The 17,689-nt window shown below is 38.8% G+C and overlaps 2 protein-coding genes across 3 annotated transcripts; one reads left to right on the top strand and one right to left on the bottom strand.

The window, feature by feature from the left end:
- Positions 1–1,598: 1,598 nt before the first annotated feature.
- slc25a55a (solute carrier family 25 member 55a) lies at positions 1,599–6,883 on the top strand. Of its 2 annotated transcripts, XM_084929334.1 has the most exons (10): positions 1,599–1,722; positions 2,407–2,539; positions 2,826–2,951; positions 3,270–3,325; positions 4,583–4,673; positions 4,771–4,889; positions 5,006–5,201; positions 5,308–5,462; positions 5,597–5,672; positions 5,783–6,883. In XM_084929334.1, the coding sequence occupies exons 2-10, from the start codon at positions 2,520–2,522 to the stop codon at positions 5,940–5,942; spliced, it is 999 nt and encodes a 332-aa protein (XP_084785460.1). In that variant the 5' UTR covers positions 1,599–1,722; positions 2,407–2,519; the 3' UTR covers positions 5,943–6,883. The 2 variants fall into 2 exon arrangements, with proteins under 2 accessions (XP_084785460.1, XP_084785461.1); XM_084929335.1 differs by lacking the exons at positions 1,599–1,722; positions 2,407–2,539 and having other exon boundaries at positions 2,893–2,951; positions 3,751–4,673.
- A 1,009-nt stretch (positions 6,884–7,892) lies between these two features.
- LOC146387599 (CD9 antigen-like) lies at positions 7,893–16,922 on the bottom strand. The gene is made up of 8 exons (XM_084929336.1): positions 16,644–16,922; positions 14,040–14,142; positions 10,105–10,202; positions 9,592–9,666; positions 9,403–9,492; positions 9,233–9,304; positions 8,997–9,080; positions 7,893–8,919 (listed from the first exon to the last, which is right to left on the bottom strand). Exons 1-8 carry the CDS (start codon positions 16,710–16,712, stop codon positions 8,854–8,856), a joined length of 657 nt encoding a protein of 218 aa, XP_084785462.1. The 5' UTR covers positions 16,713–16,922; the 3' UTR covers positions 7,893–8,853.
- Positions 16,923–17,689: the final 767 nt, after the last annotated feature.

Raw genomic sequence — 17,689 nt, 5'->3', positions numbered from 1 at the left:
TGATGTCTTTTTTTCGTCTTTTTATCTTCATTCAACTGTTTTGAGGATGATGAAAGAAAGTATTATGATTTGTCCTAGTGACCTTTTCCACTGACTTGCTCCTCTATTCTAAATTTACTTCTCGTTCCAAAATGACTTTGTACTTATTCTGTGAAATATCTTTATTCATGCCATAGATATTACATATCCCCCTGACTTTGGTGATTCCCTAAGCTTTTCTTTTCTTCTTATAATATAGTTTCACACCACGTTGCCTGTATAAAAGATTGTGGCTTTTCTATATTACAGGTTCTCAGAAAAACTATTTTTTATTTGTTTCAATAACGCTAATATGTCTGATTGAACTTCACATTTTTAACAACACTGAGTGACCAGATGATCATCACTAGGGCATGTTGTTACAAGTTATTACAGTGAACAGTGAGCAGAGAAGAAATGACTATATAGTGGTTATGAAAGAGACAATCGCTTGCCAAAATTGACATGACATGCAAGGTATATGCACCTCACTGTTATTTTTTTGGCTGTAGGTGTTAGAGGTAAACGACTTCCTGGTTTGGGGATGTGTCCACACCTTTAAAGCCTCTAGATCTTTCACTCCGGAATTTTCCAAATTATGTGGTTAAAAAATACATTGTAAAAACCTGAAGCCTTGTCTGTAGAATGCACTGCTCTGACTAAAACCGGGAAACATTCCTTTGAGTAATTTGATATGCTGTCTTGTGTCTCTCATTTAAACTTTAAGGCCACGTTTATTTTACCATAAAGAAAAACTTTCATGACTATAATATGGGTTTATTGATGAAGATACCTTTTCTTCGTCAGCAAATTATGACTCTGTATCTGGATCATCCAGCTGGACACAGTCAGACCTGCTCATCACAGCATGTTCAACCTATTCTACGACTGATAAGAGAAAGGGGTACATTTTCCCACCCACAGCTATCTTGCTGAAGGGAAGTAAAGAGAAAATCCTGACCGTAAGTGACAATATTAGAAAATAGAAAGCAGAATTTATAAATATTTCAGTGCATGAGCTTTTATAAACAATTCTTTATATTTTTTTTGAACTAATGATGCGTTTTGTATTCAACATCTTGATCTGCTCAGCAGAAAACAGTGGCTAATTGTGATTAAATAAAAGCAAGTTCAGTCATTTAAAGAAGCACCGTAGTTGCCCCTGGGTGCTAGAATAGAGTAGAATCGAATCGAATAGAATAACACCATTAGCAGTCGGACAGCACATTTCACAAATCTCAAAGCCATGGCGATTTTAATAAGATTAATCCACTTTTAACTTGAGATTATTCTGAGACATGGGGAAGGACTTCTTTACTAAGAATGCGGTAATCTCTCCCAACAAAGACCCGTTTTAAATTAATCTAACAGTGAGGTTTTGTTTCTGAAAAACTGAATGTTTAAACTTAACAAAAAATAGCTTCTTTCTTTTTGGGCTTAAGCAGTGTAAAGCTGTAATTGGTGAATCAGCTAATGATTGATGTATCTACCTTCCAATCAAAATAAAGTAACAATATAGAAACTTGTGATTGGCTTTAAGTCAAGCGGCAGTCAGATAAGCGCCACCCCTTAAAAAAAGCCAGTGGAAAATTCCAGCTACTCTGACCCTCAGCTATATTAGCGCTTCAACTAGCGGAAGAGACAGAAGTACTGACTATTCGCTCGAAACAATCAAACAAGAACTACTGCGAGATCATTTATTTGGTAAGTTGAGCCGTAATAATCTATATTCAATTAGTTTAGAAATGGTTTTAAATTCACTGCTTGATTCTTTGTCTCCAGTTTATTCGTTTTTTCTCATAATGTTGATGAATGAATGGGCGTCTCAATGACAGTAGCCTTCAAAAGCCACTTTCTTTATGTGGAACTGAAAACAATGCGGTAGTCAATATCTTTTTTACCCAAAGCGTGTATTATAAATAGTATAAACTCCATTGGCCAGTACTTTTTTTTTTTTTTTTTTTTTTTTTTATTATATTTTTTAATGCAATTAAAATGCTCGGTAGAGGGATATATTTGCATGGAAACGCCATCTCGTTGATTTGCATCAATATTATCCCTCGTAACTCACATTAATACAAAGTATCTATATTTTATGCCTCGGCCTTCAGAAAGAGTTACTTAGAAATTCAGCAGTAGCCGCCAGATTTGAATCTTAACTTTATGAAAGATGGTTACGCCCATATATGGAGTGCGGTATGTGCGCTTAAACACGCCCACGGGTTGCACTACTCATAGCGCAAGTATAGCACATCCGCTGCATCATGGTCTTGTGACTGTGCGGCACATAGATAACCTAAAGTCCGTCGTGGGTGGAATAAGCTTCTCTGTAAGGTCTGTGACTACTTGGAAACCTACTTAGTAACTCCCTTTGCTTTATCTGTCTAGGACTCTGCTCATTCACTTCACTGAAGAACACCTGAACCTACATCACCTGATTTTTGCTTTTACTTTTTCATACATCTTCCTTTGTCACTCTTTCAAAGCTTTATCACTTTGTCATGTCTCAGCAGCAGATCAGGTAAGCTTCATGCATTATTTATTCTGTGTATGTGTGGTCTAGTGATACAAATGTTTTTTATTATTTCATAATGATTAGACAAGCTTGGTGACTTATTTTAGCATGATTTTCTGCTTTTGTGTTTCATGTAATTGTAAACTGATTATCTTTGGAGTATAGCTTTTAGCCTTCTAAACAGTTTATAATCATAGTCTGTCTTTCAAAATTATAAGAATAAACACAGCATCATTAAAGTTGTGACATTATTTATTTACTTATTTATTTTTATTTTGCTGTCTCTCTTTAGCCTCCCAGCCAAACTCATTAATGGCGGCATTGCTGGCATTGTTGGGGTTACTTGTGTCTTCCCCATTGACTTGGCAAAGACCAGGTTGCAGAATCAGAGACGAGGTCAGCAGATCTACAAAAGCATGTGAGTATTTCTGCTTAATGTTGACTTAAGCAACACACAGCCCCTAGGTATTATACCTACCACGCCCTGGTGTAAGTCAGTGCTATTCATACTGATCTCACAATGACAGCTGTGCCTTGAATTGTAATGACTATGTAGGTTTTAAGAAATTCCTCTCCAGTGAGGTCATTTTACTCACTTTGCACTGCTTTATAGAGTGGAAATTTACTGAACTGTGTTCTCTTGTAACACTTAAATTTCCTTAGTCCACCCCCTGTTGCCTCAATGAACTGGCGTGTTTTGTCACACCGGTAATATTTACCTTGCTTTCTTCTGTAGGATGGACTGCCTTGTCAAGACAGTTCGATCAGAGGGATACTTTGGAATGTACAGAGGTAAGGCTTGTACATATCTAAATATTAAGAAGCAGTAGGATAGCAGAGGTAGAAGTTCTGCAAGAGGATTAAATATAGGAGAGGGTAAGCTCTCTGTTGTGAGGTTAACATTGATACGGTTACCACTGGCCACACTTGTTGTTTTAACAAGTACTGAGGGACTGCATTTTAGCTGTGTTTGGATGCTTTATATATCTTAGTCCAGTTGTAAAGGAGAAGTTGTCAAATGGTCTCATGCAAAGTATTACATTCACTGTAGTATAGTATGTAATATTGTACTTGTTAAAACAGAGAGCATATACTTTCATTATTAGTGTATCACTTAGAAAAGGAAACTAAGTCTGCAAAGAAATTGGAGACCTTTTAGTTTGGGTCTCTGTCTGTGTGAGGAATGTTTGTTTGCATCTGTGTTTTTCATATTACAGACTTGGGTCCCCCTGGGATATTGAAGGCTAGCCGATAAGGCGCAGCCACGCTGGAGGCAAATCATTAAATGGTTCTTACAATATTGCTCTATTTAAAACTCTAGGCTCAAGTTTTTGTTTTGCCATCTATTTGTTCTGTAATTTGACTTGTCAGTAACTACTTTGCTGTCTTCTTGCTGTCCTGTCAACTTTTGGATTATTGTTGTTTTCCGGACTATGAATTGTGTCTTTGCAGACTTTGGTTGAGCTTGCAAACAAATCTGTGGTGAACTAAAGATTAATTTTTTTTCATCTTCAGTCCCACAGAACATTTAAGTTTGCTCAAAGTCTTCACATGCATAGTCAAGGACTCAGTCTGTCCTTTCTCTAATGTTTTTTTTTTTATTTTATTTTATCTGTCATCACTAACCTACTCACTGACATGCATCCTGTCACTAAAATCTATTTCCTTTCTTGAAGTCTTCTCTACACAGTGTTGCTTGTTGTCACACCCTGATTCTGTTTATTCCATAGATTTCGTGTTTGCATCTTCCTCTGGATCTTCATTGCCCTATTGTTCCTTATGTTGTGTTGTTATGCTTGTTTCTCATTTTCCTCCTGATATTTTGTTTACTACTTTCTTTTTTTTTTTTGAATTGACAAAATTCCCTTCACAATTATTACTTAAGCTCAATTAAGCTGAGTATATGTCTTGTCTGTGTGTAAATTAACTGTACAGTTAACTCTTTACATTCTGATGTTGTAATGATAGTGGCGGGGTATGTTTTTGTACATGTGCTGAATGGCAAACTGGATTCTGTCTTCAGTGCTAACTATTTTTTTTTTCCCTCAGGTGCTGCTGTAAATCTGACCTTGGTTACCCCTGAGAAGGCAATCAAGCTGGCTGCCAATGACTTCTTCCGGCACCACCTTGCCAAAGATGGGTAAGCATACTCTGTGAGAGGATCTTCTTGGAAATGGGCAGTATGTATTTATTATTTTTAAAGGTGGTTTACTTAAAACATGTCTCACTCTTAACAGAAAGGGGCTGACAGTGTTCAAAGAGATGCTGGCAGGGTGTGGTGCAGGCATGTGCCAGGTCATTGTTACTACCCCCATGGAAATGCTCAAGATACAACTACAGGATGCAGGCAGACTTGGTAAGAAGCATGCAAAGCCCTTTTTAAATGCATCAGTGTCAGTAATTTACATTTATAGCTGTGTTCCTCATTTATAATTATATATCTTATGTGTGTGGTTTTTGTTTTTTGTACAGCGGTCCAACAACAGAAACCAGTCATGATGACTCCCACAAAGCTTGTGGCCACTAATGCAGTGCTCAGTCGCTCTTACAATTCTGGCATGGTCATTTCTGCACCAAGAGCTGTGTCGGCTACACAGATTGCAAAAGAACTCCTCCAGACGCAGGGCATCCAGGGGCTCTACAAAGGTCTGGGGGCCACACTGATGAGGTAAATCACTTCTACCGTCACGATGAGAAGCTGTGTGTGACCCTGACAGGGCAGCTGAACTTTGCCAGGATTTTAGTCTGAAAATATTTTGTTTACTTTCTTCCAGAGATGTCCCCTTTTCTATTGTTTACTTCCCATTGTTTGCTAATCTGAATCGCCTGGGCAAACCAAGTCCTGAGGCATCGTCACCCTTCTATTGGGCCTTCCTCTCAGGCTGTGCTGCAGGATCCACTGCTGCGGTGGCTGTTAACCCCTGTGATGGTGAGCTTTTTTTTTTTTTTTTTTTTTTTTTCCGCCCTCAGCTGGATCACCCAGTTGTCTCCTGTTGAATATTCTTAGCAACACTGGAATTTTAACAATCCCCCCCCATGCTCTCTCCCCCTCTCTCCTTCTAGTGGTGAAGACCAGACTGCAGTCATTGAACAAGGGGGCTAGTGAGGAGACTTACAGTGGAGTGGTGGATTGTGTAAGGTATGACAGTGAATCATTTTTACAGTTGCGTAAATTGCACGTCCTTTTTTTTTTTTTTTTCTTTTCCTACCTTTGTGTGTATGAATAAACTCGTTCCTCTGTTTTGACAGTAAAATAATACAGAAGGAGGGGCCTTCAGCATTCCTGAAAGGTGCCAGCTGCCGGGCTCTGGTCATCGCACCTCTGTTTGGCATTGCACAGGTTATGTACTTTCTTGGTGTTGGTGAATACATCCTTGACAACTCACCCCTGCGCCTCTTAGGACCATGAGCACATATCATCTTGCTGACTAGCTATGCATGGGACCTGGTAGAAAACCTAGCTGCTACATGTATTCAGTTTACAGCAAGAAAAACAAGTAGACAGAAAGACCTATGATTTCACTATCTTTACGGTCAAAACGTGGTGTTGCACTTAAACCCTTTTGTTACTTGTTCAGTAGGCAGAAGCCAGTGTTTGCGCTTGAATATGTTAGCTTTACTGCATTGGGGCCTCTCTCGACCCTAAACAGTTGTTTTGTTTCCCTCTGTGAGGGAAGGGAGCTAGCTTTCTTGATCACGACTTTTCTATTCCTCCTTTTTCTTTTTTTTTTTTTTTTTTTTTTTTTTTTTTAAACTTGTATTTGACGTTATTTAAAGTAGTTTGTTATGAGAGTTTGTAGTACTTTATTTATGTTTTTTTTCCTTCTTTGCTGTCTCATGTTGCTGAGCCTTAATCTAGAAACAAAAGTCTGAAAGTGATTCACAGGGCCCAGTTTACACAACTTGCTGGAAAGGCTTTTTTTGTGAACTGCTTTGTGTACATGTTTACTTTAACTAATCATGAACCTTCCTAATGAAATTGGGACCATATGGCTTACCAAACCATAAGCTGTGTCCTACACTTGACATTAGTGCAGTAGTTGGTTAGTGCTATGTGAACTGTCATAAACTTGAGATGCAATCATGCACATTTTATGTTTGTCTATACACACACACACACACACTTGTTATATTTCATCTGAAATGTTATCCAGAAGGTCCTTTGTGATTCATGCCTTAACAAAGCAGTTTGAAATGTATTTTTGATTCTGCAAGGCAAAATTGACAGAATATAAGCATTATTACAGTTACTGTGAGCTTATTTTTAAAAGGAAGAAAAAAAGACTGTTACATACCAATGATTGTAATGGCTTTTTGTACTTGTGTATATTAATAAAAAACTTGAAGTACCCAGTTTGTACTGTTTGAATAAATACTGAGGGCTATGAAGGTATTCTGAATAACTGTGGTAGTTCAGAACTATTGCTTTATGACATATTCATTAATGTAAACATACTACATTCGATTTTTCTAAATGTTCCTTTACGAAGAGTTTGTTCGACTCTGGCCTCCTGCTGACATCAGTGATTTCCTTAGTAAGGCTATCTCATGCACACACCCAATCGGAAGAAAGTTGACTTGTTTCAGAGTGAATGAACTGAGGGGGTGTACCAAGGCTCACCATAAACGTTGTATTATACAAATCAAATATCTGGAATCCCAGATGCTGAAAATGAGAAGAACTAGTCCCTTGTTTTTAGTCAAATGACAGCCAGATATTGCAGCACACAGCGCTATTTTCTTCTCTGCACATTTGTACATTCATGCAAGGCAGCTGCAGTTATTTTTGTTAAAAAGGCTGACTGAATCTGATCCACACATTCAGGAAGCTTTACTACCAGGAGGGCATCAAATCACGGTTGAGCGAGTTCACATGCTGAGGTGAATGATTTAGTCCACACTAACTAACGGCAGATCTTGCAAAAGATGGTTTCATTTGGTGAAGTTGAAGTCAGTGTAATATTTCACTTTGTCAGTTCATTATTGTCTTTGAAAATTGTAAAACATACCTTGTTGTGGTGGAATTCCCCACTTCTCTGTATGAGCAAGTACTAAGCAGGCCTTGTGTAGAGACATTTTGTCCAAATCCCATGACACTTGATATTTTCTATAAACTTGATTTATAGAATATACTACCATCACTAGTATTTTCAGTAAATAGTATTATTAGTCAATATCCTTTAACTCTTGCCTTGTATGTGACTGAAATTTGTCATCCGTGGACCTAAGCAGAACATTGCTGACATGTTCAGGAACTTCACCAACCACAAATTACAATGAAGTTCTGCTCAGCTTGTTCCACTTTACAAGAAGCACACATGTGATTCACCTCAGAGGACAGAAGCTGAAAACATCTAAATAAAAGCACCCAATGTTTTTATTACGGTTAACAGTATGACAAACTATATTATTCTATAATTCACATCTTATTGGCACACCAACAAAATTTACATCCACAAAAATTCACACAAAATGCAAACTAGCTCACTGTTACATCCCAAACATGCTCCAGAAGAGGTCAGCACAAAGCATTATTTAGCTGTCAGATGAATTTGGAGATTTACAACGCCGCAGTTTATCATGAGACCATCCTAACCCTTTGGCTTCAAATCATGTCTACACTTCAGCTATTGTGCTTTACGGTAGAAATACTTAAAAGTGGTGACAGGAAGCAAGCACTGGTGCAGTGTACATATTCAAATCAAAAGATATAGGCAAACAGTCCAGTAGTAGGAGGCTTGATCGTAACTAAATAAATAGGCACATGACGGAATTTTACTCTGCAAATTTACTCTGCAAAGGTAGGCTAGTCCTCAAAACGCTAAAGCACACAAAGTGAAAATAAGGATCCATATTTACAGCAATACTCCCCAGTCACAACATTCCTGTGTCAAAGAAGGCTTTGTGTGCTGTGTTGCATCTACAACTGCAGCACTTTGGCCTTTGCGGAGCACCGGCAGTCTAACAAAGACGTGTTAAAAGTGAGGAATGTCACAGAGTCGAGCTAAAAGCAAAGCATGTGTTATGGAAAAGAAGAGGGAAGTGAATTTCAGTGCTGGTGGACTCAAGAAGAAGGTGTGACGTTAACGATCCAGCGTATCGTGTTGAATGTGGTCCGTGGATAAGTGGGAGCATTGAGATTTGTTGTTCTCTCTTTGTGATACTCGGAGGCCCTCCCCCACCGCACTTGTTTGGACTAAGAGAAGTGACTGTGAAATGTAACTTTGGTGTTTCCCTTCTCATGCAGACAAGTTGATTATGAAGGGCTGTGTAACCATATGATCAGGCGACGGTTGGGGGGGGGGGGGTCAGCTCACCAATTATATAACCTCCCTGCTGTTTCTGATGGCACAACACAGGACCATACTGAAGATCATTCCTATAATCTGAAATCACAGACACATATTGTGGTTACCTGAGGAATATCGGTCACAATTAATTAAAAAACTCAAACTTTTCTCACCATGACTCCTGCAATACCAATCCCTATGTATCCAATGATATACAGCTTTTCATCGAAGAAGTCTGTTATTGCAGTCAGGCAGTCCTAATATCAAGCAAAAATAGCAAGAAACATTCATATTGATCCTTCTGCACACAGCAAAGTAGGTTCATCACAGCAAATAGTGCTTCATTTTAAAATGGTGTTTTACTGCCCTCATGTGACTATGAAGTGTCCCTGCAGGCAGAGGGGTTTACCTTGACGTCTTCTGGGAAGTCTGTACACACCTGACCGTTTGGCTCCAATGTGGAAACTCCACAACAGTTCAGCTGCAAATATAAAAAGAAGTAAAAAAAAAAACAAAAACACAACATGATTTTAATGGTATTGATTGCAACCCTGAACATGATGGCGAAGTTTTACTCACAGCTTTATAATAAGTCGTTACTATTGCAGTTCCATTTGGACTAGAGTCGAGGGTGGAGCTACTGTAAAACTTTTGAACTTCTTCAGAAATCTGTTATTAAAAGAAGAAAAAAAAGGTTGTTAGTTATGGGATTTAAAAAAACAGAGAATATTTTTTGTTATTTTGTATTTAATCATCAAATAACTCCACCTGTTCCTTGTTTAAGAATCCAAACACACCAGCAGTGACTTCTGCTCCAAAGATTATCACAAGGCAAGCAAAGAACTGCAGAACAGAAACAAGGACTATTATCGTCCTCTAGTGGGAGTCATCCACACACGCAAAACAAAAACTAATCAGTGATTGATTCATTTATTGGGGAACAACAGTTGGCCAAACAATTTTGGGGGCTGTTCCTGGTGATTTCTTCTGAAATCCCTTAGAAAGAAATGTATAATTCTGCACTTTTATACAAATGGAGAAAACAAGGGCCTTGTTGTTAAAAAAAAAAGAAGATTACACTAAACTAAAGTTAATATTTGTCTATTATTCATTTGTTATTAGACAGCCTAATTCTATACATCTTTGCGATCACTCATCAGAAGCATACACATCAAGTTATTTCAGTGTTAGTACCATTAAATTGGTACTATCAATTTAACCCTCATGGAAACAAATATAAAAATAATACAAATGCAATGAGAGGTGACGCTTTGAACCCACCAATGCAAGAAGACACTGAGACTCACGAATGGCCCCAAAACAACCTAAGAACCCCACGACCATCATCAACGCACCGGCACCAAGAAGGATGTACACGGCTGAGGAGAGAGACCAGACGATAGATCAGTGCATTTAAAATGAAAAAAATGGAAAATTAATGTTTTGTGTTTTATAAACAAGAAGATTGTGAAAGACATATGAGAAGCATCTGATCATGGTGTTCTCAGTATCACATGACTGCAGTTTATAGTTTCCACTGAGGGTGGCAGCGTGATGCAATGGTTGCCTTTGCTGGAGCCGAATTTATAAAAGGATTGTTTGTGTTGTGTTTGTAGGTGGAAGCATCTTCGGTAGCAGAACATCTCTGAATAGACTCACACAATTCAGTCTATTTATTAGGCTACTTTAAACAATGAATTTGAAGTTTTTCATGATCTGAAACATAGAATCTCTGGCACAAATGAATTATGTTCTTAACGTTACATTATAGCATCTCTGATCACTTGAAAAAAGGTGGGTTGAACAAAACACAGTTCTGGACTCTTTCCTGCTCTGGGCAGCTACAGAAATAGCTTGAAGTCCTGTCCGTATATAGAGTAGCTGTCTAAGGCATAGGCAGAGTCTGTTCAAAATCATAATCAAATTTGAAAGAAAACTAATAGGCCTAGAGAGCCCACTGAGAAACAATGCTTCTAATTGACTCTTTTGATGCATTAGTAGGGTTTCCAGTTACTTAGACTTTGTCCATTCATGCTCCTGCAGGGTGAAGAAGCACACAGATGCCATCTGTCCTCCAAAATCTAATTTTCAGAGGGCTTGATTGCTGCAGATTTCAACTGCGTCTGCCACCATCTATGCTCTCCTCAAGCCTGAGTGACGTCACCCTCTCGGTCTACTCCCCTGCTCCTAGTCCTTGCAACTGAGCCCCCTCACACTGTAACTATACACCAAGCAGGTCCCTTAGGTCCATGCTAAGGGCCTAATCGGTGACACAGGCAGCAACCACTGCAGCAATTTAATTAATCCACATGGGGCAAATGCAAGCTGTTGTTTTCTTGCTGTGCGACAAAAGGGAAGGTAAAGACGAGGCGAATACACTGCTGAGCTGAAGGGATCTAGAGGGATACAGAGCTTCAAAGAAAGTTGTCTGGGTAAGCAATGGAAAATATAATGGACCATGAAAGCTTTCAATTTATATACAATTGTCTACACAGAAGTGATCTCAGCCGCTCATTTTTTTCCAACACTTATACACTAACTTTAATATCTGCTCTTTGCTCTTTACTCATTAAATCCAGAGGTATCTACCATCTACCAGACACCTGCCAAGTGTACTTCCTGCTTCACGTATCTTTTAGAAATACAAATTATTGAGTATAAACATCTGTAACATCTCTCAGTTTAGCTCCATCTCTATCCTATATACACATGTAATGGCTGTTTACACACTAGAGAGTAACAAAGGTGAGAGAATGGAAAGTGAAACCCTCAGAGAGAATGCTGCCACTTTGCCTTATTATGGTATCACTCTGTTTAGTCTCATTGCTAGAAGTGGGAGCAACAGTCAGTTGTTTTGCCCAGGAAGCTTATAACGTTTGGCTGCAAAGGCACAAAGTGATCCTCTGCAGAACCCAAGTGTTTCCAGTTAAATGCCGGATTTATGGGCTTGTGTTGTCCATTTGCAGAAAGAGCAACTGTGGGAATTCAGCTCATGCAGAGGCTATGGAGGTGCACTTGCATGTATTTCTCCGAAAGACAACAGTTAGTTTGATGACACTGAAGGAAAAAAAAAAACAAAACCCCAAAACCCACACACAAGTAATTCAGACTGTGGCTTGGTCAGCTTTCTGCTTGACTTCACTACAAAGAAATTCCTTGTATGCTATAACCTCAGTTTTTTCTAGAACAGAGACTAAGCTTAAGGGAAAACACTACAGAGTGCAGCCCGCATTGCTGGTTTATGTGGACTACCAACAAACTATCTTGGCGCCATCTTAACACAGCCACAAACATCTGCATTAGAAGGCAGGAGAAGTAGCAGATTTATATGATGAAGACATGAGTTTTGGGTTTGTGAGCCCACTAGTATTAGAGGATCCCTACTGATGGTACAGTAACAACTGATGTCAGGCATACAATTGGCTCATAACTGGCTGACAACTAGACCTGACATCAGCATACTCCTCTACCCAGTTTGTGAAGCATGTTTGTCTCGTACAGTAGCCAGAAAAACAAGATTTCCAGATCACACCCACCCTCTGAGATTTTTTTCCACACAGTTACAAATTAGTCACAGCATCTCGTTTTAGAGGTGGCAATAACAAACTCTCTGTCTAGCTCTCTCCTTCCCTTCTGAAGCCTTCCAGGGTTTCTGCCAGTTTTTTAATCAGCTATTTTACCTCCAAAATATTGATCAGACCAACATATGCTCCAGTTTTAACTGCACTCCAAATGTTCTTCAATCAAGAAAATCTAATTCACATTACATTTGATTTGCTAAACCTAAAGTGAGAAATATAATCACTGCAAATGGGAAAGTGAGGAGGGGACGGTAAAGAACAGTGGGACAGAGAATTTGATTAAAATGACTCATAAAGATGTAACACAGTAACAGAGAAATTCCAGGATATTTGCATATCAAATAAAACCAAGCTGGAGAAAAGTTACCTCATCTGGAGTACACTGCATCAACAGATGACTTAAGTAACATGGTACTTTTTATTTTCTACTGTATCTTGAAATGTTTTAGGTTGTAATCTTGGCAATATGATCATAATTATAATCGAAAACACTGCCTTTGGTTGCCCTGTGCTGCTTCCCCCTCCCCTCTTCTTTGCTCTAATTTCATTTTTTACTAGGTTTGCAAGCAGGATATAGTCTTCTGTCACTGGCCCCACCCAACCTGCTACTCATGTCCTGAGAGAGGCAGCCAGTTCCACGAAGGCAGAGCAGAGAGCTGATGAAGTGAAGTCACCATTTTAGGTCATGGCTTAAACGGGAGTAACAAGAATAGGCTTCATTCTAATCATCAGCTCCCACACACTGTCAGAGAGAAGGCCTATTGTATGGAGTGCTGAACACTAGCTGTTTGTCTTGTCTACTGTATGTTTTAATAATCTACTGTGTGAGCTTTGCAAAGACACTCTTATACGATATTTCAGCAAACAGACAGAGCTGTTCATTAATCAGCTAAAGGCTCTCGTGCATCGTTTGTACATTTTTCTGACTGGTCGTTTTTATGCTATTTCAGTCGAATCAAAACCAAATAAGCATTTATGTCAAGATTTGAATTTCTTCGTATCCCACGAACAGGAGAATTGCCACTAATGGAAAGTTTCAATCAGTTTATCACATTTCACTTCCTCTGTGCGCATACTTTAGCCACTTTCAAAGTGAAAGTGAAGAATTGAGGGCTTCAAATGAGAAATTCCTTTAAACAGGCCTAGTAACTGTGAACATGTTTTAACTAACATGTTTTATTAAACAAACTTTCCTTGTGGTTTGTGCAAAGAAGTAAAACATCTCGATGCGCTGAAGATAAAATGTGGCTGTTAAATGTCAAGCAGTACTTGAAGGGTTCTTCATACTTGTAAGGGATAACAGTACCAGACATTTGGTCTCATCCGCATGTGTACACGTGTATTTACTTCTCTGTATGTGTGATTTTTTTAGGGCACCTTTAAAATGTTACACATTGAACGTTTATTTAATGTGGATAAACATGTAGGGATGTTTCATCTCATTTTCAAGGGGGTCCATGTAATCAAGATGGTGTAATCAAGATCCATCAAGATGGTGAACTGCTGAGAAGAAATGAATACGAATAATTGGATCCATTTTGGATTTTAGTTTTTTTTATCCACATCCACATATATGTTTTATTCTGCAGAGGATGAGACAGGCATATGTATGAGGCTATAGAATCTCTGACATACCTATGAAGAAGGTGTAGGGGGCGCCATCGCCTGTCAGGAGGTCCACTGTGTTTGGGTCAAACCTAAGCCACAGTCCCACCGCCAGCACCAACAATCCAGACACCTGTGGATTGATAAATTATAAAATCAAAATTATTTGTGACTTTATAGTTCTGCTGAATTCGATGACTGTTCAGTTCTTCAGTGGCAGTTCTTCTGTTTGTGCAGAAATAATTTCACAGTTAAACAGTGAGCACTTTCATGTTTTCTTTTAGTCTTTATTTATCATGAGGTAGTTATGATTCTGCAGGTGATGCTAAAGTGGCTAATGATACTCACAGGCTTTTTCCCCTCCTATTTAACAACTTTCAGAATGTTGATGCTTTACCTCTCAAGAGACTGAGGACTTTTCAAAGACAACCAACTGGGGGGACGGGACAAAAAAGTATCTATGCTGAGTAGCATCTTTCCTCTCCAGGAGAGCTTGACTTACCATAACACATTTGATTGAAACCAGGTTTTACTCTGAGAAAATGAATCATTTTGACCTCCTACATAACATTATTTAATTTAAACATCCAAAAATAAAGCCAAAAAGAATAAAAAGACAAATGTGGATTAAGGGTAAAAGATATTGTCTGTGTCATAGTTATATATTAATCCTAACCATGTTCCTTATATGTTCTTTCAGGACAAGTGTCACATGTAATATGCAGATGAAAAAAAATTCAGCTTCAAAATTTTGTAAAAGCATGGAATCCCACAGTTCTATGAACAAGCAGCACATCTTCAGTAACACTCTGAGATCCTTTTCCTGACTTGCTCTTCAGATTCACCCAAACTAAAGAGTGGAAGTGTCTTCTGTTAGTTCAATTCAATTCAATTCAATTCAATTTTATTTATATAGCGCCAAATCACAACAAAAAGTCGCCTCAAGGCGAAGGAACAAAACTCAAGCTGCAGCTCCAACCCTCACTGCAGGGAATTCAGTCCGGACTGGGCCACTTTTTTTTTTTTTTTTTTGTTTTTAGGAAGGTGTAGTGAGGTACTCTGACAATAAAATGATTGAAAATAAGGCCACGCTGCAACAACAGCCCATGCATCCTCATGGCCCATCAAAGTACCACATTTGAACACAAGAATTAGCATCAGAATCAGCGGTCCATCTCCCATGGTGCATTTCAGCCACAGGCTGTGCCAGCCTCACAGTGCCTGGGTGATGTAACTCACACTGGCATTGGCTGCTTGTTGGCTCTGCACCCCAAAATGACAGCGTACTGTACGCCCCTTTTGGCTACAACCACAACAGCTCTGCTTTCAGTCCCAAAACTGCCGAACAAAGAGGCTGCTGTCACTTTGGATGACACAAGTGATCGTCTTACAGAGCACAAATGAGTCAATGCAGCCCGTTAAACTCACACTGTATCATTTAGCAGTAAAATATTGAGTATCTTTTGCAAGAGACAACAATGAAAACCAAACAAGAGTAAACCCAAACAGGCTCTGTGTTAATGACCTAATAAATGTATCTATTTATCTAAACACATCACTGATTGAAAATGATAATAGTTAAACAAGGGGGGGTTTCTTGCAGCCTCAAGTAGGGGCAAGAGTTTTCCTTGATGTTCCCAAACTCAGGGTTGATAAGTTTATGAGATACATTTGTGGGGTGAACAGAACAGAAAACAAAAAAGGCAAACCTAAAACCTTATTGGAATACTTATAATCTTTGATTCACGCAGAATAATTAAAATAAAAGAATACAAAAAGAATGAATCTTGATCCAATGTTTAAGGTTGCATACTACAGTCTACATGCAAACTGACAAAATATTAGAAGCTTAAAAGTACTTCTTTGACACATTTAGCCTTCTAAACACCAAGAAAAAAAAAGACTTATGTCATATGAGAAGTCATTTGCATATAATCGAAAGTGAATCTGAGTCACGGGGAATCTTATCTGAGCAGTACTGCAGACCAAAACAAAAACCTTTCATGATGTTCCCCAAATAGATTAACCCTGCATGTAAAAAAAAAAGCACCCTTCACACGCCTGCAGCAGGAAAGTCACACCTCAACGTCAAATCATGAACTGGGATCTGTGTTGGAAAAGTAGCTCTGATGTATTTGTTGCAGCATGTACTTGGTGCAACAATAAATCATGACCAACTCTAAAGCAGCAGCCACTAATGAACGCAGATGAAAAGAAGACTCTGGGTTATATAACTGAGGTTTGGTTTGAGAATTTTGGGAAACAGTGTGGAGTCAGAGGGAGACGGTGTGAACAGAGCAGGTGCATTGAGGCGGTCTGCCAGACAACATTAACTCCTAACTCTGTACGGAATAACAAAGGCTGCTGTATTTAAAAGCCATACCAAATAATATCAATAGACGGACTTTCAGCCTTCAGTACATTGAACGTGTAAACAAGGCTAGGAACAAACAGGTTTTTCACAAGGCAACGAAACTCCACAGTCGCTTAAAAATAAACCGAATCAATTTCACTTCCTAAAGAGAAAACAACAAAACAAATAAATAACCATAAAAAACAACAAAAACGGTGATCCGGCTTTTTCAGAGAGAAACAACGTTAATTCTTGGCAAACCGCTGCCGAAGCGGACTTACCCAGAAGATGATGTTGAAAGCGAAAAGCAGATATTTCACACATTTCATCCCACCCTGCACTTTGCTCATGATGCCACCTGATTTGTCGGAGTCTCCGATCTATTGCGCGATTCCTTCTTATTTTGCAGCGTCTTTCAGCTGGACATCAACCCATGCAATGAAGACCTGCGCCGTTACACCATCCAGACATGAAACATGCGCACAAGTGCTGCTGCACGCCATCTGCACACGCCCATAAGCGTTCGCGAGTGCTGAGGTACCCAAGGTGGGGTTCAGGGACGATCTGGGATCCCTGAGAGAGACACCAAGAGGTCTGCCAGCGAGAGCAGAGAGAGGGGTTCATTTGTGTGTTAGGCACCAATGATTTGGGCTTAAAATAAATAAAAAAATAATTGAGGGGAAAGCCGGTGGTATGGGTTAACCAGCATTGTTATGAAGATAATATTTCTTACAACATGGTTGATCATATTTTTTGCAAGTAAAAAGAATTATTTTGTAATCATGACTGAATAGCGAATTACACAACAATACATGTATAACTGGTGAAACAAGAACATCTGTTTGCAGTATTTATTTTAAGTTCTACTTTGAAGTGAATATGGTAGATTTAAACTTCAGGTTAGTAAAGTCTTGAGGAGCTACTGCACATCTTGGCATAGTCTTGCATTACATGAAAATTATATCAGTGTGACAGTATGACACTTTGGATTCCACTACTTATGTGTGTGACCTTTACATTAGATGTTGGACAAGAATTTATCATGGAGACACTTTTAACATTGTCCTCTGCCAGTCACTGATATCCCTGTTTGTGTGAAAATAGCTTCTTGTGTGCACCTACAACACAGTGACCTGATAGTTAAAATAAGATCAGCAGAGACATAGCCAGGATTTTGGAGATGTTATTATCGGATCTCTTATGTAGACCTGTTGTTCTTGCTAGGATGGCATATTACAAAAAGTTTGGCGGTGAAACAAAGAATAAGACATGTTTGAAAATGGGCAATAGTTTCGACTTTAAATTAGATACAAATGTAGCAGGTGCA

The sequence above is a fragment of the Perissodus microlepis genome, chromosome 5 (assembly GCF_051167445.1).
Source record: "Perissodus microlepis isolate ML-2025 ecotype Zambia chromosome 5, ASM5116744v1, whole genome shotgun sequence".
NCBI lineage: Eukaryota > Metazoa > Chordata > Actinopteri > Cichliformes > Cichlidae > Perissodus > Perissodus microlepis.
The sequence above is the reverse complement of the archived record's forward strand: the minus strand, read 5'-3'. Positions and strand labels throughout refer to the sequence as shown.

Coding starts and splice junctions, on each gene's coding strand:
- slc25a55a (XM_084929334.1), top strand. CDS start 2,520: ATGTCTCAGCAGCAGATCAG. Junction 2,540..2,825: donor ATGTCTCAGCAGCAGATCAG/GTAAGCTTCATG, acceptor GTCTCTCTTTAG/CCTCCCAGCCAAACTCATTA. Junction 5,463..5,596: donor GGCTGTTAACCCCTGTGATG/GTGAGCTTTTTT, acceptor CTCTCCTTCTAG/TGGTGAAGACCAGACTGCAG.
- LOC146387599 (XM_084929336.1), bottom strand. CDS start 16,712: ATGAGCAAAGTGCAGGGTGGGATGAAATGTGTGAAATATCTGCTTTTC. Junction 9,667..10,104: donor CTCAGTGTCTTCTTGCATTG/GTGGGTTCAAAG, acceptor TCTGTTCTGCAG/TTCTTTGCTTGCCTTGTGAT. Junction 8,920..8,996: donor TTGGTATTGCAGGAGTCATG/GTGAGAAAAGTT, acceptor CTGTGATTTCAG/ATTATAGGAATGATCTTCAG.